Source organism: Trichoderma breve, chromosome 5 (assembly GCF_028502605.1).
Source record: "Trichoderma breve strain T069 chromosome 5, whole genome shotgun sequence".
NCBI lineage: Eukaryota > Fungi > Ascomycota > Sordariomycetes > Hypocreales > Hypocreaceae > Trichoderma > Trichoderma breve.
The window spans coordinates 1,099-24,637 of record NC_079236.1 but is presented as its reverse complement, the minus strand read 5'-3'; the positions used below and the strand labels follow the sequence as shown (position 1 = coordinate 24,637).

Below are 23,539 nucleotides of genomic sequence, written 5' to 3'. Positions count from 1 at the left end.
TTCAAAATCATAAAGACACCCTTGGTTATAAAATTCACAAACTCAAAGTTAGCAATATGCCAGCCATGTCTCCCTTTTCTGAACTCGGTGTTGCGGAGAACGCCATACTCGCAATCCTGAAAACCGCAGCCAAAGACAAGCCCGTCTATATGCTGAACTTGGTTCGGTACCGAGAACAAGCCGAATACCGTCTGGATGATCTCCCTGAAATACGGGCTCTGCCTCCTTGTTCTGGATGGCAGGCATTCCATGAGCGCTACGCACCGGCCTTTTTAAAGGCGTCTGAGGGAACTGACAATGAGGTACTATTTTATGGCAAGCACATGGGGATCCTAATCGGAGAGGCGGACGATGAATGGGATGACATGATACTGGTCAAATATCGGAGCGCGGATGATTTCTATAAGTTTATAACGAGCGAGAAGTATTCACTTCACGCAATGCCGCATCGCCTAGCTGCTCTCCAGGACAAAAAGTGGATTGTGTATGAGCAGAATGACGTGTAATCGCTCTTAGGGTCCATACACAGCTATGTCCATTAATTAGATACTTGGTTGAACGACCTCATGGCTTCACGGGAACTTCTAAACTCATTTGTTCCAGACATGAGTCTCTTGTCAAAGCCACGTTATCCTCCAACAGGCCAAAAGTAAACTACGTGACTACCTAACTAAACAATACAGTAAGCAGTCAGTTTGGTAATGGTGTCTACGTACCATTGTAGTTCTACAACCCATCAAGCGGTACAAATAAAATCACATGTTTTCCAGTCGCAAAGATTTGTCTCTAATGTTGGGATGGCCCCTCCATAAGAATGGTAGTATTGACTGAGAGCAACTAATCCACTGACACCACATTTCCTTCCCAAAAAACGCAGCAGGTACACCATTTTCCCCATTTGGTGTCGGTCAGCCGTCGTGCCCAATGGTGCTCGCTCTTCGGCAACCTTCGGTTCTTACTAATTTAGTATGGACAATTGTTGCGGCTATTAGCAGACATCTCATCGAAAGAAAGCATCTCCATGTAAGCGAACCCCCAAATCGTGTTTATGTGATGTTCACGCCTTGCTACTTACATTGAATTGGCTTCACCCACGGAAGGGCACAGCCAGCCGTAAGTTGAGCGAGATGCCGTGCGTCCGTGGCCTCATTGTGCGGCCTAAGCACCGGAGTCATTACACTGCATTTGCTTTATCAGAGTTTCAGCTGTCCGTTAAGTTACAGGCGGGACATGTCTTATTACTGTAGCTATCGGGCTTCTGGATAACTCACCCCGTACTTCTGAAACAGGTTGTGCAACCGGCGCTTTGTACAATATTGCCAACTTTGGCTCTTCACGTCTTCCAAATCATATTCCAAAACTCCGGAAGACCACAATTGAGAAAGTAACTATTCGTTAGTATTAGGGTTCATAAGCTTATAGACTGTTCAGATTTGTCAAAACTTTCGTGTCAGAAGATAAGTAGTTTTCAGTGTTTTCTCATGATGCATAATAAGATTTCTTGCACAAACGACAGGGGGACCGCTTCCCGTATTAAGTCTAACACAGATCAATCTGACTAAAGTGGCATACCATGGTCTTTACGAGGGAAGCTCCTCATCCTCAATCCAATCACAGATTCCCGATTAGCATGCAACAGCGGCATGACGGCGTCATGCTTCTCCCTAATCAAAAGCCTTATAACTCTTGGCTAGACACTAGATGAGAGCTAGGATATCAGCGGCCACAATACATAACTTCCCCAGTAGTAAACCAGAGCCCAACGCATCTTTCCCATCTCAGCGTATAATTTGCTTACAACTGGTGACGCAAGAACGAAATGAGTCTGACTGTTCTCTCTACTTATATCCGTAAACCTCTACCCGACGACTTAGCTAGCATCCTGGGGCAAGCAACCCGTAGCCTTCACTTTTGCCGCAATGACCTCTCGGTTAAAACATCTCGAGGGTTCTTTCTGCACCTACGAACCTACACCGAATCTCAAGTTTGACGTTGTTCCCATTAATGCTCTTGACACGACACACTTAGTGAAGCCGTTTGTGACCTATACTAAAATCAATGCACACACACTACTAATCCTATCAATCTACACTCATTTACAGTGCAGCGGTCCGGTATATTATATACTTCGCAATAATATAAAAGACTATCAATTACAACTTCAACATCACGAAGTTCAACATTACAATAGAGTCCTTCCTTGGCGATAATATCCTCAATCTGCCGCTATTGTCAGAGCTATCACACGGCGCTGGCCTTGATGAGATTTGCGCCTTCTTCCCATCAGAAGCCCCGGCGCCAGCAGAGGCCCCTGGCTGAGGATGTCACTGAAGTTATCTCAGCCTCCCAACCCGGCGCTAAGGAGTCAGATAAACTAGCTGGCCCGTGGGAAGTGCTTACATTGAGTTGCGTTTTTTCTCTCTCTGAAGGAATTGGTACTGATTAATAGTTGATAGACTCCACAATGTGTGATTTTGTATGAAGATACTCGCTCCCAGTGTGTCGTACTGTAACTTGGTGTGTGGGTGTGGCAATTGTGATTTTGGGGTAAACGTAACTTGGTATGTGGAGTACTATGGTACAAATAGGAATACGTTACGGTGCAAACAGGAAGACTCAAGTCAAATTCTCACTAAGCACTTGACTTCTTCTGCTAGTTCATGGTAATTCACAAGGTAGGGAGTGCTCTTCCAGGCCAAAAGTCTGTCACCTTCTCGAAAATCCATCTCTCCATTGCCGAATTCACCTTCTCAGGCTGGTCAGTGTTCACCCAGTGGCCAGCATTGATAACAACTTCAGTCAGATCAGAGCAAGTCCTCCTCATTCTATCTGCGAGATTACCTGTAACTGTATCGCAGATCGCATCCCAGTAGGCATTGACGAAAAACACCGGAATATCCAAGGTTAAGTTGTTCTTATTATTCGCCAAGTTGAAAGCCCGATTCGCTGCTTCGTTACGAAACCAAGCATTGCCAGGTCCAAAGGTCGTGTTCTCCATTGCTGCCACAACTGCGTTGAATACTGGAGGAATCAAATGGACAGCTGAGTCAGGGGTGTCTTCCGGTTTTGGGGGAGCTGGCGCCCCCCCAAGCCAGCCTCCATCCCTGACAACATCGGAGGTGAAGGCTGGCTTGCCAACATCGTCTGGACTGCCCAAGGTATGGATCAGCTTCATAATGCCAAGGATATCCGAGTCGAACCAGGCTGTGACATTGTCGTAGTTCGTATCGTCGTAGACCATATAGCTCCATTGGCCATAGGGATATCGATCGATGGGATAAATTTGTCGATTTACTGATGACAACAGCTCTTCAAGACCGAGCTCGAGTGAATTATAAGGGACTGAAATTCCCGCGGCAGCGCGGACAACTTGTGGTTGTGTATTTGCAAGAGTCCAGAGAGTGTTGGCCCCCTGGTCATGACCGATCCAGATTGCTTGGTCTCGTCCAGTATCTGCAAGTAAAGCGAGCATTCCCTTCACGATTTGCTCCTGGGTATAATCGGATATAATATGGCGTGCTGTCGACCGCCCATACCCAGGCATGTCAGGAGCTATCACACGGAAGCCAAGTGCCGCAAAGTACTGTAGCTGCGGGTACCATTCCAGTGATATTCCTGGCCAACCGTGCATGAAGATCAGGAGAGGGCCTAGGAGCGGTCCAGCTGCCAGATAGAAAATCTGCTTAACATCGCTGGAGTTGCCATATGTAACAGTATGCTCCTCATATTGAAACACCGTAGTAAAGTTTAGTGTCGTGCTCATGGTGGTCCAGTATCAGTCTTTTAATGAAAGAAAAAGGGAAGATGAAAGGACCGATAAGGAGATAAGAGCTATTATATTCGCAAAGCCAAGAAATAAATCTATTCTCAGTGACCCTTCTTTTATACAATCCCAATAGTGCTGCGTCATAGTTTGCTTGGTAACTCTACTATAGACAGGCTTCCCTAGATTCTTTAGATTCTTCCATTAATTTCCAGACATTATAAAGCGATTGAATTTGTAAGCATTTCCATTCACCTGATTTGAATGTATCTTCTCCACTTGAAGCAGCATGATTAATGCTATTCTAATGTCTCTTGTCATGCCATGAGCACTCAGTCACGTTCACCGGTGTAAACAATATCACATTACTAGCGTTCTCGTCATCTAATTTGTCAGTGCTTGGCAACCGGTACGGATTTTCGCGTGGAAAGTCATGTCCCATCACACGCTTAGCAGAGAGATCCAGGAAACATTTCTTCTGAGTTAGTAATACGCGCCTTAATGGAATACGAATGCAAGTGATTGAGCATGTAACAGCTCGCAAATAGTTGCCAGTGGTGAATAAGCATTTTTGTGAATGTAACCAATATTGCAACAAATAACTCTTCTACATTGCCTGAAAAGGCCTAGTCATTTCGAAATACGTCGATATATTACACACCTCAGTACCAGCTCCCGTTTCCGCACAAATTCGCTTCCTCCCGCCACCGATGGGAACACGCAGCGGTTGCAAAGCGCATAAGTCTCGGGTCATGGCTGAGAGATCAGCTGGATCTCGACCTCGCTCTCTAGTCCTAGACATTCAACGACATCCCTTCGGTCTGGACGGTCTCAGTTGATCCGCTGACGCCCTGTTGTCGGCGGAATGATCGAGCGGCGACGCCCCGGTAGCGGCAACACCAGCCTCCCCGGGAGCTGACGGGCTTCGCATCATCTGGCTAGCCATAGAGCCTCATCAATGGAGCAGTATACTAGGCAGCCCGGCCAGAACGCCTTGCTGACCTGCAGCAACCCTTAATAATCTAAGGATATATACCCAAATGAGTTTTATTTATGGCTATGACTTGGATATATCTAAGGAAGATAATCTAAATTTATAATACTATGGCTGCTTATTAAGAATGGCCTATATTATATTAACGATTTCACTGATGTATATATAAGTCTCAGGTATGGGTTTAGATAGAGCATCTTATTCTGGTAGAGTATTGATATATAAATCAAGTGCTATCATAACGCAAAGCTTAGTATAAATCGACGGTATCACTATATTTTGAGGCGAGTCTGTTGGTTGGGAACTTGGGTCTATACAGCCATGCGCTTAGAAAAGAAAATAAAGGCGGCACTAAAGCTTTTATACTAAGAGATTACAGCAGACAAAATTCAATATGCTGTGTCAACAGTCTCTCAGGTGTACATTTTATATAAAACTGTATATGTCTATCAGTGGCAAGTTGTGCGGACGACGGATGTTAGATAATTACCGATAACGAAAGACGTATGCCTACGTAATAAGTCATTACGCAACTTTCGGGGCTTGAATCTGGAAAAAAACTCAGCTTCTAGTTTTTCCTTCGATTGCATATTGGGTCTCCTGGCAATTGAGCCAAGATCCGCCATAGTAGCGGCGGAAGACAGTGGGTAGTCCCACACAGTGAAATATCTTTCGGAAGTTACTACTCCTCCGAAGCTCCGAGCGAACTCCCTCTCAATGGTCCCCAAATCATCAGTAACGGCACAGGTTTATGAAAATGATTGGACATATATTTCCAATACTCTAGACAATATATTACGGCCTGGAAGTTAACAAGTTCCGAATCTGAGTAACCTGGTTGCGGATGACAGCAAAATTTGGATAGCTTATCCGAAGGGAGAGATTTTAGATTGATATATACAATCTCAGAATTATAATTGCACGTCAATCCAACATTTAGATTATTCTTCACTAATGATCGAGAAACAAGAGGATCCAAGAGGATTCATTGATTCATCGAATCGCACTTCACCAATAAAAACTCTTGGGATGAAAGTATTGATAATAGGCGGCGGTGTCGGAGGACTCTGCTTGGCGCATGGTCTTCTCAAGACAGGAATAGAAGTGCAGGTGTTTGAGCAACAGGTAAGAGTTATCGACGCAAAGAGTTTTGAAGATATTCATTAAACTAATAATAGGCTTAGTCAAATAACACTGAGAACTTAGCTGGATATGGAATTCATATCAATCAAGACGGTAGACGTGCATTGCGGACCTGCCTGCCACTTTCGAACTGGACGCAACTCCAGACTATTTTCACACCCGCTGGGGCACAATTATATTTTCGCGACACACAGCTACAGCTCTTAGCCGAACGAGACGATGCAGAGCTAAGTGGAAAGTCGATCAAAGAAACAGAGCGATGTGGTATCGGACGACTAGAGCTTCGCGATGTCTTACTCGAAGGTCTTGTCAACAAATCACCCCCGGTTGTCCAGTGGAGAAAATTCTTCATTCGATATGATCAACTCTTAGGCGGGCAGGTTCGCGCTCATTTTTCCGATGGGACTTTTGTTGATGGAGACTTACTTGTTGGTGCTGACGGACCAAACTCGACAGTACGCCATCAGTATCTTCCAGATCTCAAACGTTTGGATCTTGGAGTTTCTGCTATTGCCGGCCGTTACTTGCTCGATGAGCGGCGAATTGAAAACCTTCCAGCTGAGATAACAGATGGATCACTCAACAACATTGTCCCATATGGGAAAGGTTGGATGTTCAGCTCAGCATGGAAGTCCAGACCCGCTGATGGAAATCATTATTCGGAGGCGGAACACTACGTTGTTTGGGCGTATGTCTTGCCAACAGAAGATATTCCTCAAAATGCCAATGCGCTCGACGGATCAAAATTGAGAGACCACGTACTTGAAGTTACGAAAGGATGGTCGCCACAGTTGCGAAACATGTTGAGCGACTCGGATACGTCCTCTATCAAGTATCTATCTCTGCGTTCGATGCCAACGCTGTCCAAGTGGGATCCCAGTAATGTCACCCTTCTGGGTGATGCTATTCACAATATGACACCTATGGGCGGTATTGGTGCCAACACTGCACTTCAGGATGCAGAAGTTCTTTCAAGGCATATCACGGACGTTGCGGCTGGTAGATTAACCATAACTGAAGCAGTTGGCAATTATCAAGATGAAATGTTAGTTTATGCCAACGAGGCATTGCAGCTGTCTCGAAGAAATGCGGAAAACGCATGCAACGGGGGAGGAATCCGACGCTTTATTTTTCGAGGTCTTCTCCGTGCCGCACAGGCCTCCCCTGTTATTATGCGTGCAACTATTGGCCGAACGGCAGTGAAAGAGTAATAGTTATATATACGACTAATTGAAATAACCCTTCTTGAGTATGAGAAATAAATTGTTGCACTCTGGGCACTCGTAATGGTAAAGCATAAGCGCCTGTGGCTAAATGAAGCCCAAATAGATGCCATTATATTTGTCCACTGGCTCAAACCATTCTAATCAACTCTTATGCAGTACTCTATGGGCATAATGCATCTTGATTAAACCGTCCTCGATTGTCCCCAGATCCCCAACATCGTTCGCCTTCATCTCCCTGCTCTTATTGGCAGCCTTTGGCCTTGGTGGGCGGCTCATGCTTACACCCGCTAGTGTGCTATTCAGCATTGTTAGTATCCTAAATAATGTTGTAAGCCAGTAGTCCAGCGTCTCCTGCAGCTTCAGCCCCCTCCAAGCCAACACGATGGCATTCCCAGTATATATTGTTAAAGGACATGTGAGGTTTAGAGATTTCCCTTCACCTCCAACAGTACGTTGTATGGTAGCTGTGTTTCCACCAAACCCGTAGGATTTATTACGTAAGGTGTTTATGCTCGCCAATGATGTTGAAGGTTCCCCGCGATAGCATACCATCATATACATCGGGTCAAAATCATCTTTCTTACCCGGGCTCAGGTGTGTCGACATCATTGAGAGGCTTTCTTCTCAATCTCCCCTCCTACTGGACCGGGAGTTCGTTCCCCTGAACTACAAAGGACGTATCGAAGGACATTGACACCGCCTGCAATGGAAACATTTGAGGCCGAATTGGCCAAAGCAACAAACCTTGACAAGGGGGACATGCTGGGCGCCGTCGCTATAGTCATTGACAATAACGGTGAGACAAGTCACTTCCCTACGAGTGTTGAAGTTCGAATGAAAGTGTAAGAAGAGAACGTATAATTCATACTGCGGGTACGAGCAGGAAAGTTCTTATACCGACATGCTGCTGGACGCCAATTACTTGATACTGACTCGCCGCCGTTGGATCCTGATTGCACTATATCGCTCACCTCCGCAGGCAAGTTCGTTACCAATATCGCGGCCTTGCAATTGGTTGAACGTGGTATTTTGATGCTCGACGAACCAATTACCAGGTCTCTTCCAGAGATTGAGAAATGCCTGCTCGTGGAGGAAGTGGATGAAAAAATACGGCTACGCCCCCCAATTTGCAGCGTCACGTTGCGTCACTTACTCTTAAACACGAGTGGAATGGGCACCCCCGATTCGTACCAAGAACGGTTTGGCATCGAGGATAGAGTACCACCCCCAGACTTTCCCGATGACGCCCATCCCTTATCCAGGAATCAATTTACACACCTCTTCTTTGAGCCTGGTGAGGGCTTCGAGTACGGATGGGGCATCTATTGCGTGCAGCTACTCGTCGAGCGGCTTGGAGGTAAGGATCGGTTCTTTGAGTACGTCGACCACCACATCTTTGGCGCGCTTGGCATGACCGCTTCCACCTACCGACCGGCTCTGGTGCCGCATGTCTGGAAGCGTCGCCTGCAGATGGTAGAGCGCAAGGTGGACACCTCTACGAAGAACGGCAAGGCATACTTCGTGGCCCGTGACAAAGATACGTATGGCCTGACCTGCAGTATATCCGATCTTGCCCGGCTCTTTGGCGATATTATGTCGCCGGATTGCAAGCTCCTCCAGCGCCAGGAACATCGTGATCTGTTTTTTATGCCGCAGTTGACTCCCAGTAGCCATGCACACCAGTCGTTGCTGGCCGAAACCACCAACTATGGCTTCCTGCTCCCCCTCAAACAGGACGTGTCGCATAAGGTATCCTGGGCGTTAACTCCACCTCCGGCCATGAACTGGACCGCGGCGGGCGCACTTGTTGAAGAGGACGGTACTCTCCCCGGCTCATGTATCCCGAAAGGGACAGTCGCGTTTGAAGGTCAACCCAATATCATTTGGACCGTGAACCGCGAAAAGGGGCGTATGATGCTTTTTGGTACCCAGTTACTGCCTGGCTATGATGTGAAAGCACATAATCTTGCGGTTCAATTCTTGTACGACGCATGGAAGACATTCGGCTAGGTTCTGACAACCCGGGTTCCTAAAGCGGTATATATGAGCCAAAGTTCTAGCAACTGTTGCAAAATAAGGCAACGTCTTCTGGTCCCACCTGATTCTGGTGCCTTTCCCATGTTTAATGTATAACCCATTTACTATTGAAGCGGCAATTGGGTATTCCCAAGTTTGCGTGGGTGCAACTGAGATCAAACGTACGGAGGTGATGCTATCATTATCGCTTGATACGCTTCTATGGAGTTGTCGGTAATCGAAAGCAAAGGATTCTTGCTGTAGGATGTGTATCATTTGTGTGTGCCATCTGTCTCCATGTTTGAACTTACATGGGTATCTCGTGTATCTTGCTTCTCCGATTTTTGTTATCGCCCAGCATCTGACCTTGGTCTGGGCATGTACGATCTAAGCGACGCCAAGGCGGCTTCGGATCAATTCAAGTGTTCCCCCCCATATTGGTCCTTCCTATTTTGGACAAACATCTACGATCAACAAAGGCCAAGCATGCAATATTGAAGGATATTGTCAGTAGAAAGTGCTGGCCACCACACCATCCGCTCCAATGGGACGTTCGGCAATTGCGGATCGCCAGCCGCCGATGGCACCCTCCCTACCTGTGTAAATCATCTAGGCCTTTGTAGCTTATAGCGCGGCTATATATAGTATTCGGATCTGTTGCCAGGCTTGTTTTTTATGCGAGTTTGCGAGTTAATTTGTAATCCCTTGCTGAGCAATCAATTACGAAATCAGCCGTGCGGGTGCAATGTAAAGGCATTGAGCTTAGCTGTATGCTTATTCTAGAACTTCAAATAAATAGCGGCTATCCTGATTCTGATAGGCTTGCTATTGCTGCAATGGAACTCTACATACTACACCGCTGTCTCTATATTCTTACCACCTTCTGTATCCGATGGCCAAAAGAAGGAAGATACTAATACCTCTTCAGTAATAACTCTGTGGCCGGGCATATGGTTGTCCCATTAAACTGTGTTTATGCAATTAACCTGTTTCCGGTGCCGCTTTGATACGGCAGGAGTTTTCTCTCCCGGGAAAGCCTTGTTGAGCTTGCCTCTGAGGTTGATGATTAGTACATGACTTGCTTGCGTGATCGGCAGCCCGCCCTTCCAAGAATGCATAAAACTTAGACAGTGTGCTCTGGCAGTTTGCCAATTGTTAATAAGTGTAGACCCGAGCATCTGCTTTCCTTTGAGTGGAACAAGTAGGTTGAAAGATGCGCCTGTCAGTGGCTTTAAGCAACGGCGCAGCCGTGGCGCTAGCAGCCTCGCCTCAAGCTATACAACACGTCTCGAGGGCCGACAAAGTCGAGCCATGCGCCGAAGTCAGCAACTTATGGGCCGCTCAGATTTCAAGTACCCGTGAGTCTTCCGTGCACACCGGATGAAGATATCAAGTTCTGCTGACACCGCCGCGCTTGCCAGCCTTACCGAGTGTGCCCGCCTCTCTTGCTTATGCCTGCCTGAATACAATTCCCCTCCATAAAGACGCTGGGATTGAGCTGATTGACTCTTTGGAGCCATATCTCGAATGGCAGACGGACGCGGCCTACAAGGCAGACCCGCCTGCCGATTACTTCTACCCGCCCCACGACATTTTCAAGGCACTTGCCGGCGTTAGGGCAGATCTTGTGGCGGACAAGTATACGAACGAGTACGAGTTCCAGGTGGATCTTTACGCTCGAGTATTTGCTCCAGCGCACGATGGACACTTTGTCTTCTATCCAGATGCGCTGACCATTGCGTTTGAGTGGACACGCGCGAAGCCCATCGTGTCAATCAGTGAGAATGGACGGGATTTGCCCGTAGTCAAACTCTATGGTGAGTCTCATGAGTTAGGCTACTCGTGTTGTTGATATGTTCCCTATATACAACCGCGTGGACAATAGCTGATCCAAAAAAAAAAGAGGATGTTGCCAAGGACCCAAAGACAGCGCCTACAATCACAAAGATCAACGGCATCGAGGCTTCAAAATACATCCTTGACACCATCGCAGTGGCTTCTTTCAACCAGGATATAGATGCCGCCTACAACTCCATGTTTTATTCCAAAGGATTCGCGGCGGCTACGGGCACTCAAGGATACTTTTCAGGCGGCGGCCGCATCCGATACCTGTACCAGGGCCCAGAGACGAAATTTACCTTTGACAATGGAACCACCGCAGCCTTTGAGAACACTGCGTCCGTCAAGGCAAATATGACGGGCGTCGTGGATGGTCAATCCTATTTTGATACCTTTTGCTTTCTGAGTGTCGATTTCTTTCGACGCAGTGTTGTACCTGCTGAACCTGCTACTATCGGTGCGAGAGCTCAGCCGGGCCAGAACCCCGGGTACCCAGTGCCAGTTCTGGCTACTAATGACGGTATTGTGTCTGGCTACTTTCTCGAAGGTGACGGTTTGGACGATGTCGCGGTCATCTCGATCCTCACCTTTGAGCCCAGCTCCCCGCCCCAATTCCAGGCCGTCGTCCAAAATTTCTTTGCAGAAGCGGTAGCCGCCGGGAAATCGAAGCTTGTTGTCGACTTCCAGGGCAATCCCGGAGGTTTCATAGCTCTGGGCTACGACTTTTACGGTCAACTCTTCCCTCATATCCGAGCAGATGGGTTCTCGCGGTGGAAGCTCAGCCCAGAGTTCGAGACTATCGCCCATGCCTTTAGTAACGCCACCAAGGGCGTGAATCCTTATACTGAGGCTGATATTGGAAAGATTCAAGCGTATTTAACGTCGGAGAATTGGCGCTTCGACCTGGACAAGAAAGAGCAGCCTTTTACCAGCTTTGCGGACAAATTTGCACCAAGGGTTTTCCATGGTACAAACTACACGGATCTAATGAGGTGGAACTGGAGCGATCCTCTTATCTCGACGAACTTCTCAACCGGATTTGGCCTCGGGATTTCAGGATATGGATCCCGAGCAAATCTCACTCAACCGTTTCTACCAGAGAACATTGTCCTTCTTTATGATGGATCCTGCGCCTCGACTTGTACATTGGCATCCGAATTCCTCAGAATCAACGCAGGCGTCAAGTCTGTTGCTTTCGGCGGCCGGCCGAAGAAAGGCCCGATCCAGGCAGTCGGCGGGGTGAAGGGTTCGCAAGTATACCAGCTCACCAATATCTTCCAGCTTGCCGAGCAAGGGATAATCCTTGGCACGAGTCCTGCGAATGTGGAGGCGTTGCAGAACGTGAACCCCCTCCCGATCGTCCGCAGCACGGCGGGGTCGGTGAATGTCCGAGACCAGATCCTCCGACCGAACTTGCACGATGGCCTGCCGGCGCAGTTTGTCGTCGAGCATGCCGACTGTCGGCTTTATTGGACAGCGCCCATGGTCAATGATATCACCGAGGTCTGGAAGGCTGCTGCCAACGCAGCCTTCAACAATGCCAAGTGTGCAAACGGTGGCATTACGCATAGGGCTCCAAAGTCTCTTGTCCGCCCCGTTGCGAACCCGAAGTTGCCTATGGATATTGATCTTGATAAGACAGAGCGCACAGGGCTGTGGAATGCAAAGTTTCGTCTCCGTACTACAGACTGAAAGTTGAGTTCCTAGAGAAGCTAAGTCCTGCGTTTACTTATATATATAATAGGAGTAGTTGAAAAATAAATAAATACGAAGTACTCTTTGCAGAAACCAACAAAAGAAACCAATACAAGAGACAATGATTTTTACATAGTGAGTTTGACCTTGGTTAGTAAGAGGAAGTTTTCACCTACGTCTAAATACTACGATTACCTATTGGCTCCTAGGCGACTATGGCCAAAGGAAGTCTTATGGCGGACTGGTTCAATAGCATTTGCCTATCGGCTGGGACCCCTCTGGCCGTTGGGCAAGTACTTACTTTACTAAAAGTTCCTTAATGTATTAGTAAAATTCCTTTGTCGAAATCATAATATAAGTAGATAGTACTTATGTAACTTTAATTTACTGCAGTTATATACTAAGTTATTGAGTATAGAGTAATAATACTAGTAATTAGTTAGGAACTATAACCCCTGTAATTAATTAAATTTAAAACAAGGGCTTTATATATTTCTACTGCCCTTTAGATTAAATCCTTTTGTGACGAACCGGTATCTATAGGTTAGTATAGACAATGCTTTTCCAAGGGACAAACCTTAGAGAGGTTCTATGGTTTATGTTGGCGGAGCGGTCAGGTCGGTAGACGGGCAATCTTGTCACTAGCTTGTAGAGTGAAGTGTCTGAATGTTCAATCTGATTGCTATGGTAATAACAACTGGCTATCTAAGTATTCTAATGAGTGACATGAAGCGAACTTATATATCCAGTTGACCTAGGCTGGATCAATGGATCATCCATCGATCTGTTCCTGGATTGATAAATGGTTTATCGATCTCCTGTTGGATCGAGAAGTTATGTCTCGATCCCTTCCTAATTGGTTGAAGGATTAAAGTTAATCCGGCCCGGGCCAACCTGTTGGCCCGTTGTCGCGACCTTAAGAGGCGGGTCGTGACAAGCAACCCTATAATTATCCCTAGAATTACATTAAAGCTATTTTAGCCGGCTCTAATTCTAATCCCTCTTCCTCAAGGTTATTTACCATCTAACCCTATTACTTTTCCTAAGGTATATTATCTACCTAATATTCCTTTACCTTACCCTATTATTCTGCTAAGTAGCAACAGTCCACCGGCTATTATTACCATCAATCGGCTACTATTACCATCAGTTTAATAATATACCCAACTAATATACCACTCTCATTAAATATTATAATATCTGCAGATTTTATTCCTACAGGTCCTCTCCCCTTCGTTACTCTACCTTTTACATTAAACCCAGGGGATAACTTACTAGCCAGTGTAGTAATACCACCTGGCTTTACTCCAGTTAACCCTTTTAGTACACCTCAAGTTATATATCTCCTAGGACATACAATTCCGCCGGGTGTTTTTATTCCACCAGGAATAGAAGTCCCTGACCCAATTGTTATCCCAGCCGGTGTACCATTAGCCCCCGACTTCGTACCACCAACCTCAGGAACAATTATTAGAGGAGATGACTCCGAAGATAATAACACCGAAGAAGAGAGGTGTCCAGCACGAATTGTGGTTTCTATTTCGGCAACGTCATCTCCTTCTCCTTCTCCTTCTCCTTTACCATCGCCGTCGCCGTCGCCGTTGCCACCAGACTGGAGCAAAATATACGATTTCACACCAAGCTGCGACACAAATTGTGGTCAAACTATTCTGCTGTGTCCTGAATTTTGCTGTGCTTCATGCAGTGCATCTCAAACAACAGGCATTGCATGTTAAGCATAACTTCAATCACTAATCTCTATATTAAAATGATAGTATAGTGATATCTTTAGATTCGAATAAATATGTTAAGAGCTGTACTTAGCTTATTAATTTCCCTATTCCGTTATTCTGTAGCGAGCGATGCAGCAGCTTGATAAAAATGTACCTGAGAATCAAGCTTGTACTACGCAAATAGGACAACTTTAGAACGGAAGAGTAGCTTCCGCAGACCCACTTTACCTACTCCGTTCCGTTTCCCTTTCATTGGAGAGGATTTTAAGTATCCGCCCAGAGCTCGCAATCATCCTTGTGATATAAATGCGCACTTTGTTTCTGACAATAACACGCATATATAATCCAACCAGTAATCTGTTGATACTATTTGACCTTACAAAAGTTCATCCATCACTCCCATTCAGGTGTCATGCATCTGGCAACACACACTTGGATGCGACCAGAGCCTCTGGAAACAACACTCAAGCGTATTAGTCGCCTTGGATACTCGAGTATCGAGCTAGCTGGAGAGCCTGATCTTTACACGGTCGAGGAAGTCCGCCCGCTTCTTGTCAAGTATAACATCAAGTGCTGGGGCGCAGTCACAACTCAGCATGGCACTCGAGACCTGATCGCCCTAGACCCACAGCAACGAAAGGACACAGTGAAATACGTGAAGGAAGTTATCGCTCTATCGGCTGGGCTTGGTGGCCAAATTGTCACTGTTGTGCCATCCACGGTTGGCAAGCTGGTCCCCACGTCTACGCCAGAGAACGAGTGGAGATGGGCCGTGGAGAATCTCCGCGAAGTGGCTGCCTTCGCGAAAGAGAAGGGTATCCGAATCGCGCTGGAGCCGTTAAATAGATTCGAGACATACTTCTTAAACCGTACAGACCAAGCCCTGGCTCTTGCAAAGGAGGTCGGTTATGACTGTGGTATTGCGTTCGATGTCTTCCATCTGGCGATTGAGGAGCGAGACATGTTCGCTGCGATGCAGGCTTGCGGTCCATACATTGCCAATGTCCATGTCGCCGACAACAATCGTCTCGCGCCGGGCGATGGGTCCTTCGACTGGCCAAAAATTATGGCTACCCTGGAGGAAGTTGGCTATGACGGCGGAGTTGCCGTGGAGTTTATGCCTTACATTGACCGCACCCCAGTTGGTAACTTTGGACAGAATCAATTGGAGGAGGAAATTGTTGATGTAACGCCTGGACAACTTCAATTCATCCTTGACCACGGATCGGGCTTGCTTTCTGAGAGCTACTACACGGAGTTGATGAAGCGGTCGGCCGAGACTATGTTGCCTTACATGAAATAGAAAAATGGCGAGGGTTAGTGTTCAACGCATAGAAAGAAATAAAAGCCAATGTTTTACTCGCTGAATCAGCTCTATGCAACGGATTGAGAAATGTCTTAGCCATCTCGGTAGTGGGTGGGAGCGGCCCTCCTTGATTCTTTGTTCCGTATACCCCACCGGTCGGCGGAGGAGCGTACCCATAATACAGACTAGCGGAATATCATGTTCCATTATCGCCATCTCCACTCTCGAACTTTCACGCGCGTTCGTTCCTTCCTTTTGCAATCTCCATTTACAGTTCCTCACGATGATTCCGATAGTTGAGACATCTCATCTAGTGAATCGTTCCTCGTTTCGTAAGCGGAAGAAGCGAGTAGCTGCTGCTTGCGACTTCTGCCGGCGGAGGAAGGTATGCCGGCATCACCGACAGTCCAGTTCATGTACTCCCAGCGATGTTCTATACTAACTGTTGTAGCTGGGATGCGACAATGCCGCGCCGCGGTGTGGCAGTTGCCAGTCCCACCAGAAACAATGTACCTATGCAGTCAGAGTTAAACAAGCAAGGTGCGTTAATGTGTTGCAGCTGCAAGTTGCGAAGGTGTTCACCTTACTCCAGTATAGGCCCTCAAATTCTCGGATCAAACAGTTAGAGGAAGAGAATGCGAGACTTCGCGGATCTTCTCGAGCCTCTGAACTGCAGAACGCCGAAGTACCACCGAATACAGAGAGCGTGGAGCGGATACTGACATTGGTCCATTCATCTCCCATGCCTCATCATACCGAACATGGTGCAGTCGAGGAAATCCTCGACCTGCCTGACGAGCCTGTAACGGCAGCTCCAGTTCAGCATGTACTCCGACATCCCAGCCCAACGGTAACTCGGCGCTACACATCAGGACCTGATCGCGAGAACCGTTTTCATGGCCCTTCAAGCGCGATGTTTGATGGACCACGCTCGTCACACAAACCTGTTGGCGATTCTGATACACCGGACGATGTGTACAAGAAATGCCAGCTCTTAGCAGAAGCAACAAGGCAACGTACATACCCAAGCCCTGGTCCATTCAATAAAAAAAAACTGACCTAGTTTTGTAAGGACAAATGGAGATGATCAATTCTAAATCTGGAAAATTAGACTTTGACGGAGTGGAGCCTGAAATGGCGATGAACATGTTAACCATCTTTTGGAATCGTCAACATCACTCTGGCTCTATCGTCTACCGGCCGGCTTTCATGAGAGACATGGCTTGTAATGGGCCGCTGTTTTCAAAGTTACTGCTAAATGCAATATATTTCTCTGCCTCGGAGTATTTGTCCCGAGCCGCAGCATCAGGACTGGAAGGGATAATGGCCACACGGTGCGAAGTTGCGGACAACTGTACCACTGGACTCGAATTCCGACGAAGGATCGACGACATGTTGCATGATCCGGAGACACGGCTGCTATTCAAGAGCGAAGTGACTACAATCCAGGCCCTCATCATAGTCTCGGATGCTCTGTTCTCGTGGTGTGACGAGAAAAGCGCATCATGGCATTACTCAGGCATTGCCATCGGCATGATTACTGACCTTGGCCTTCACTCGGAGAGTGTCAACCTGAGCGTCACCTCTAACCGCTCCTTAGAGAATATCGAGACCCATCGGCGATTATTTTGGGCTGCTTTTGGTACGCCTTGAATTCCTTTCTTTTCACTACGCGCTGACATCCTTCCAAAATAGCAATGGATAAGCTCCAGTCCATCTATCAGGGTCGTCCCTCCCGTCTACGAGAGCCGGATAACAACGTACCAATACGTTTCCTTGACGAGTTCGATGAGCTCGAGCCATTTCATACGATTGGCTATGCTGCTAAGCCAACGTTTCTTGGCTCCCCAGGGTATAGCGTCTCGACATTCGAGCAACTCTGCAAGCTGAGTCTCATCATGGACCGTGTCCTTTGCAACCTCTACACAGAGAGAAGCTCTCAAAGAAACCCTGAAGATCTCGTTCACATAGCGTCCTGCTTAGATGAGGACTTGAAGACTTGGAGAGGTAGTTTGCCGCAACATATTTCGGTCCTTCTGGAGGATCTTACAAGTGCGCCAATTCTACCTCATTTGATCTCATTGCTGTATGTAACGCCACCTCTATTCTGTGGCTGAATGCTACGAACTAACTGAAGCCAAGTGCATTGTATAACGCGACCATCATACTCCTTCACCGGCCGTTCGTGTCCGATGGGCATCTCCAATCGGCCGACCAGTCTCGCGTGAGCCAGTCGTTTGCTGTCTGTGCAGCTGCAGCCTCGGACGTGAACGGCCTCCTGCAGGCATTTCGGCCAAACTTCTGTGTCAAGGCCACACCATACGCAATGTCGTATGCAATCTACGTTAGCGCAACCATCCACTTGCGCATCGCGGCACAAAGGCGACCCGGGTCTGAGGCTCATAGAAGTCTTCGAAACTGCCTCGACGCGCTTTTCGAACATCAGATGATGTCATATGCGTCAAGACGCTGCCTGAGCATTCTCAAGGGCCTCATGAAGCGACTGAAAGTGGATGTTTCGGACTCAACTGGATCTGCTAGTAGTCATTCATTTGAGCCGGGTGCTGTAAGCACGGGCGCAAGTGCAGCCCCAAGCGAGATACCAACACCTTTGGCCCCAAATAACCCACAAGGCATCATTGTTGCCGATGGCAGTTACTCAGCTGACATTCAGACTGGGATGGTGACACCATGGTCTGGTATTGACATTGCTGAAATCGTCAAAACCTTCAACCTGTCGCCTCCGAGCGCAGTCTACGACGACTCGGGGCTCGTTGATGGGCAAGCGGACGATTGTATAGATAGAACCTTTCAGGATTTAGACACGTTTACGTCTTTTGACGCTCTCTTCGGGCTTGACATACATTAAATAAATGAAGAAGGCTGCGGCCTCTTCCAACTTGACAATCCTGTGGGATTGAGGATGAGTTCTTGAAGTACAAAGGGCCATGACTATCTTGACAAGCCAGACAGCGAGTAGTGGGACCAGTCTCACAATGAGCACTTTGTTTCGCAATCGCAGTAGCCTAGATAACACAGCAAAAAGCCTCGTCATGGCACAAAGTGATTTTGAGTTTCGCAGGCTCTCACTCACGTACCTAGGTAGGTACATGTGGAAACCGTATGAATCTCCGCCCCAGCGGCGGCACAATTTCTCCCCTGTGCGTTTGAACTGAAAACATATGGAATTAATCATGAGCCACCTAGCGCTAAAATCGAACCCGTGATATAAGCATTATTGGTAAGTCCTCGAGAGGATATCAAGATTCGTCAATCACCATTGCAGGTTATGCGTCCAATATGAAATTGGTCAAGTTCCACGGGCGAACGAGCAATGCGTGGTGGGTCCATCCGCGCCGCCTCATGTGCTTGGTTAATCATGAACGACTGAAACAATGCAGACCTACCACGATTGATCTGCTTAGATCAGAAAATTATGGTGATTACTGTTTCATTCTATTAACTTGTATATGCGATTTGTCAGTAGAATAATTTATTAAGCATTTCGCATACATAGAAGCTAACGACAACGGCTTCGCGGATCCGTAGCTTCCACGGAACATTACGATCCGCCGACGGAATCCAACAACTTATCTCTCCAAGACTCGCCTGAGGAAAATATATGAGCAATCTCAAGACCCCAAACAGTTACTATTTCGATACCAGCTGCTTCCAGTTTACTTTACTACCAACCTCGACAAAGAGTCAGACTACAAACACTCCTCAAGACCTACTAGACTACCTCACCAATATCTTCTTCGGTTCTCCCCCAGAATACAACTGGAGTCTTACTACACTTTCAAAATGAGTAACTTCAAGTTCGATACCGAGTTCTATGGTGTTATGAAGACACAGCTCGAAAGCCCTACACCGCCGGAGCCTCAAAATGCCTACGAAGTCCGGGAGTCCAGCACAGTCTTCCTCAAAGCTATCGCAAAGGCATTCCCTGCCGTCAAGGGCATCGAGGAACAGGTCTTTAGCACCACAAGCTATGATGGGGCCGTGGTCAACGTAACTCGTTTTGCGTCTCAGTCCGCCATCAAATCGGATACTCCACTCCCTGCAGTGCTCTGGATCCATGGCGGAGGCATGGTGTCGGGCACCGTCGCGATCTATGCACGAATCACTGCCTATCTGGCCGAGCAACTTGGATACCCTGTCTTTGCTGTTGAGCAACGCTCGGCGCCCGAGTACTCTGCAAAGGAGAGCTTGGAGGACTGCTATGCCGCGCTAGCTTGGCTGTCCAAGAATGCCAAAGAGCTCAACGTCGATGCGGCCAAGCTTTCAGTTATGGGTGACAGTGCAGGAGGCCTTATGTCTGCGAGCACTGCACTTAATGCGCGAGACCGCAAGCTAAGCCCACCTCTGGCAAAGCAAGTTCTGATTTATCCTGCCCTCGATGATCGTACGCCAAGCACAGAAAAGGACCCTCGCAAGGACTTTTTGCTATGGACAGAAAGAAGCACTGTGATTGTCTGGGATGCATATCTGGCTAGAGGTCAATACGAAAAAAAGAACGTCGAAATCCCCCAGAACGCTATTCCAGCACGTGTGGAGGATCTGAGCGGACTCCCACTAACATACATTGATTGTGGCACGGTTGACTTGTTCTTGGAAGAGGACCTCACTTATGTTAAGAGGCTTATCAAAGCCGGGGTTAATGTTGAGCTGCACGTTCAACCTGGCCTTCCTCATGGGTGGGAGCTGGTAGGCACTAGTGTTGGCTGGTTCAAGGCTGCCCTAGAAACTCGGATTAATTTTATCAAGCGTGACTTTTAGGTTAGTTTATTATAATATATGTGTTTTGCATCTCCCCTGCTTTTTAATACTTCCAAGTTATTATTAAGCTGCTGTCTATCCCAGCGGAAACGCAAACTAGACTTAAGCTAATTATAACCCTATATATAAAAGTATCTAGCGCTAAAATAACAAAAGGTTAAGTTAGTTAAAAACCAGGGGGTTAAGTTAATTAAATTAATATATAATTCCTATTAGCTTAATTAAACCTAAGCCTTACGCTATTAGTTTATATTTATATATTAGCTATTTTAATCTATAGGTTTAAAAAAGTAAATATAATTATAATATATAAAATTATATAAGTTAAAGGTTATAATTTAGTATTTTTAATTTATAAATTAAAAAAAGTAGTTATAGCTGTAATAGTAAATAATAAAAAGTTAATAATAATTTTATTTATTAATTAAAAAAGCTAGTATAATAACCTATTATATAATTAAAGATTATTATTAAAAAAATTAACTATATAAAAAGTAAAAGAATAAGTTATTAAATAAGTAAAGGAAAACCTATTAAATAAGTAAAAGGAAACTTATTAAATAAGTAAAGGGGAATTTATTAAATAATTAAAAGAAAATAAGCTATATAAAAAAAAAAGAAATAATTTATTAAATTAATAAAAAAAATAACTTATTAAATAAGTAAAAGGAAACTTATTAAATTAGTAAAGGAAAACTTATTAAATTAGTAAAGGAAAATAACTTATTAAATAAATAAATAAAAATTTATTAAATTAATAAAAAAAAATAACTTATTAAATAAGTAAAAGAAAATTTATTAAATTAGTAAAGGAAAACTTATTAAACTAGTAAAGGAAAATAACTTATTAAATAAGTAAAAGAAAATTTATTAAACTAGTAAAGGGAAATTTATTAAATTAGTAAAAGGAAATTTATTAAATAAGTAAATAAAAACCTATTTATTATAACCTGGATCTTATAGTTGTAACAATAGGCCAATAGGTTAGCTAGAACTGGATTAATTATAGGCCGATGGACTAATAAAAACTATTAGATTTATTAATAGGAAAGCTAAGAAAGCTAGCTTTTTAAATAATCTACTATAGGAAAACTAAGAAAGCTAGCTTTTTAATATAATCTAAAATATATAACTAGATATATAAGTTTACTTTATATTACTTATGTAATGAACCGGTGCCTATAGGTTGGTATAGGTTAGCTGTTCCTAAGGGATAAACCTTAGAATAGTTCTATAGTTTATATTAGCGGAGGGGTTAGGTTAGTAAATGGGTAATTTTATTACTAGCTTATAGAGAGAAGTATCTAAGTATTTAATTTAAATGCTATTGTATTAATAACAACTAGCTATTTAAGTATTTTAAACAAGCGTAAAAAAGTAAACTTATATACCTAGTTAGCTAGGTATCCTTAATATTACTTAATAATAATCTTTGTTAAGTTACACTCGTCTTAACTTTATAATAATTTTTATTAAGTTATATTTATATTATAATTAATTAATTATAATATTATTTATTTAATATCGCCTACCCTATAGGCCTATTATTAAGACTATAAAAGGCGGGTTATAATATAATATCCCCCTTTTATTAGTTTTATTCTTAAGACTTTTATTTTCCTATAACTAATTTTAAATTCCCCTATTTATTAGTAAGTAGTTTTTATTTATATTTTCTTTTTTTCTTATGTTAACTAAAATAGCTGGTATAAAGTGTAAATATTCTAAATTTTCGCAGGTACTTTAACGTTAAGCTTTAGAGTAATTAATCTTACTTAAATTATTAATTATAAAGCTTTACTTTTATTATAAAAAATATAATTATTAGTATTTTTTATTTAAAACTAATTTTTTTTATTATATTAAGTATATTTAATATTAATAATTTAACTATAAGGTATTTAATTTATTAGTAATTTAACTTCGTTAAATAGCTATTAAAGGTGTTTTATTAAACTTAGAATTAGAAGAGGCTGAAGAGGCGTAATTTAAAGCTAGTATATATATTAAGTATTTTTATATTTTAAAAAAGGAATAGTTAGATAAGATATAACGTACTATTTTTTAGGGTATTAATAATCTAGAGGAGTTAGAGCAGGTGGAAAAAGATAAGCGTAAGGCAGAGGCTGCCTATTAGGCTGCTATAATATAGTTAGCAGAGGGTTTTTCTAAGGTTATTTTTACTTCTTTAAAATTAAAGGATTATTTAGGGATACTAATAATAGATCTTAAGCTGGTGTGATCTTTAGGCTTTAATAGAGTTTTTCCACTAGTGCTATTAAGTTCTTAAGATACTTAATAAGTTCCTATATTTCCTCTTTTTCTTCTCCTTTTTCTTATTATACCTTATAACATTATTTACTATCTTCTCCTGTTTTTATTACATTAATGTTTTTTACCTTATATTTTTCTTCTTCTTCTTTAATAATAATTTTATCTTAAATAAACCTTCTAGTTTTTTTATTAATTTATATTTTTTTTAGTAAAAAGATATAGAAAATTAAATATATATATTTTCCTTATTTTTCCTATTATTTTAGAAATTTAAGTTTATAATTTATATTTTTAATTTTCTTTAAAATTTTATAAAGTTTAAGTTTCTTAAAATTAAGTTTATTACTAAGCCTGTTTATTTTAATATTTACTTATTTATTTCCTTACGTATATTAGTAAAGCTAAACTATATCCTTTTTCTATAAGGTTAGTTCTTTAATCCTATGTCTATTTATATATTTAATTATCTTTTATTAAATAAATTTAAATTATTATTATAGTTTATTATATAATTTAATTATATTTTTTATTTTAATTATAGCTTTTTTAATATTTTCCTTTTATTTTAGCAGTCAGTAGGCTTTAGGTTTAAATTTATAATTTAAAAAGAATAGTAATTTTCTAATTAACTTTAACTTTATATTATTATATATAAGTTATACAACAAAGAGGAGTTCTACCTAGTTATTTTATTTAAAGTTAATATAATAGTGTAAATAAGTTTTAATTATTTAGTTAATTTTTTTTATTTATTTATCTATTTATAGGTAG

The 23,539-nt window shown here is 43.7% G+C and overlaps 8 protein-coding genes across 8 annotated transcripts; 7 read left to right on the top strand and 1 right to left on the bottom strand.

Moving 5' to 3' along the window:
• Window positions 1–65: 65 nt before the first annotated feature.
• Window positions 66–506, top strand: T069G_07711 (uncharacterized protein; the record flags this gene model as incomplete). The annotated part of the gene is made up of 1 exon (XM_056174921.1): window positions 66–506. One exon carries the CDS (start codon window positions 66–68, stop codon window positions 504–506), a length of 441 nt encoding a protein of 146 aa, XP_056025870.1.
• A 2,162-nt stretch (window positions 507–2,668) lies between these two features.
• On the bottom strand, window positions 2,669–3,763 carry T069G_07710 (alpha/beta hydrolase fold domain-containing protein; the record flags this gene model as incomplete). The annotated part of the gene is made up of 1 exon (XM_056174920.1): window positions 2,669–3,763. One exon carries the CDS (start codon window positions 3,761–3,763, stop codon window positions 2,669–2,671), a length of 1,095 nt encoding a protein of 364 aa, XP_056025869.1.
• A 2,023-nt stretch (window positions 3,764–5,786) lies between these two features.
• On the top strand, window positions 5,787–7,111 carry T069G_07709 (FAD binding domain-containing protein; the record flags this gene model as incomplete). The annotated part of the gene is made up of 2 exons (XM_056174919.1): window positions 5,787–5,882; window positions 5,942–7,111. The coding sequence occupies 2 exons, from the start codon at window positions 5,787–5,789 to the stop codon at window positions 7,109–7,111; spliced, it is 1,266 nt and encodes a 421-aa protein (XP_056025868.1).
• A 720-nt stretch (window positions 7,112–7,831) lies between these two features.
• On the top strand, window positions 7,832–9,136 carry T069G_07708 (beta-lactamase domain-containing protein; the record flags this gene model as incomplete). Its single annotated transcript, XM_056174918.1, has 2 exons — window positions 7,832–7,922; window positions 8,010–9,136. 2 exons carry the CDS (start codon window positions 7,832–7,834, stop codon window positions 9,134–9,136), a joined length of 1,218 nt encoding a protein of 405 aa, XP_056025867.1.
• A 1,219-nt stretch (window positions 9,137–10,355) lies between these two features.
• T069G_07707 (uncharacterized protein) lies at window positions 10,356–12,673 on the top strand (the record flags this gene model as incomplete). The annotated part of the gene is made up of 3 exons (XM_056174917.1): window positions 10,356–10,494; window positions 10,564–10,959; window positions 11,046–12,673. The coding sequence occupies 3 exons, from the start codon at window positions 10,356–10,358 to the stop codon at window positions 12,671–12,673; spliced, it is 2,163 nt and encodes a 720-aa protein (XP_056025866.1).
• Window positions 12,674–14,821: 2,148 nt separating this feature from the next.
• Window positions 14,822–15,712, top strand: T069G_07706 (xylose isomerase-like TIM barrel domain-containing protein; the record flags this gene model as incomplete). Its single annotated transcript, XM_056174916.1, has 1 exon — window positions 14,822–15,712. One exon carries the CDS (start codon window positions 14,822–14,824, stop codon window positions 15,710–15,712), a length of 891 nt encoding a protein of 296 aa, XP_056025865.1.
• A 286-nt stretch (window positions 15,713–15,998) lies between these two features.
• T069G_07705 (fungal specific transcription factor domain-containing protein) lies at window positions 15,999–18,584 on the top strand (the record flags this gene model as incomplete). Its single annotated transcript, XM_056174915.1, has 6 exons — window positions 15,999–16,100; window positions 16,167–16,235; window positions 16,308–16,731; window positions 16,788–17,357; window positions 17,411–17,801; window positions 17,858–18,584. 6 exons carry the CDS (start codon window positions 15,999–16,001, stop codon window positions 18,582–18,584), a joined length of 2,283 nt encoding a protein of 760 aa, XP_056025864.1.
• Window positions 18,585–19,519: 935 nt separating this feature from the next.
• T069G_07704 (alpha/beta hydrolase fold domain-containing protein) lies at window positions 19,520–20,494 on the top strand (the record flags this gene model as incomplete). The annotated part of the gene is made up of 1 exon (XM_056174914.1): window positions 19,520–20,494. The coding sequence occupies one exon, from the start codon at window positions 19,520–19,522 to the stop codon at window positions 20,492–20,494; it is 975 nt and encodes a 324-aa protein (XP_056025863.1).
• Window positions 20,495–23,539: the final 3,045 nt, after the last annotated feature.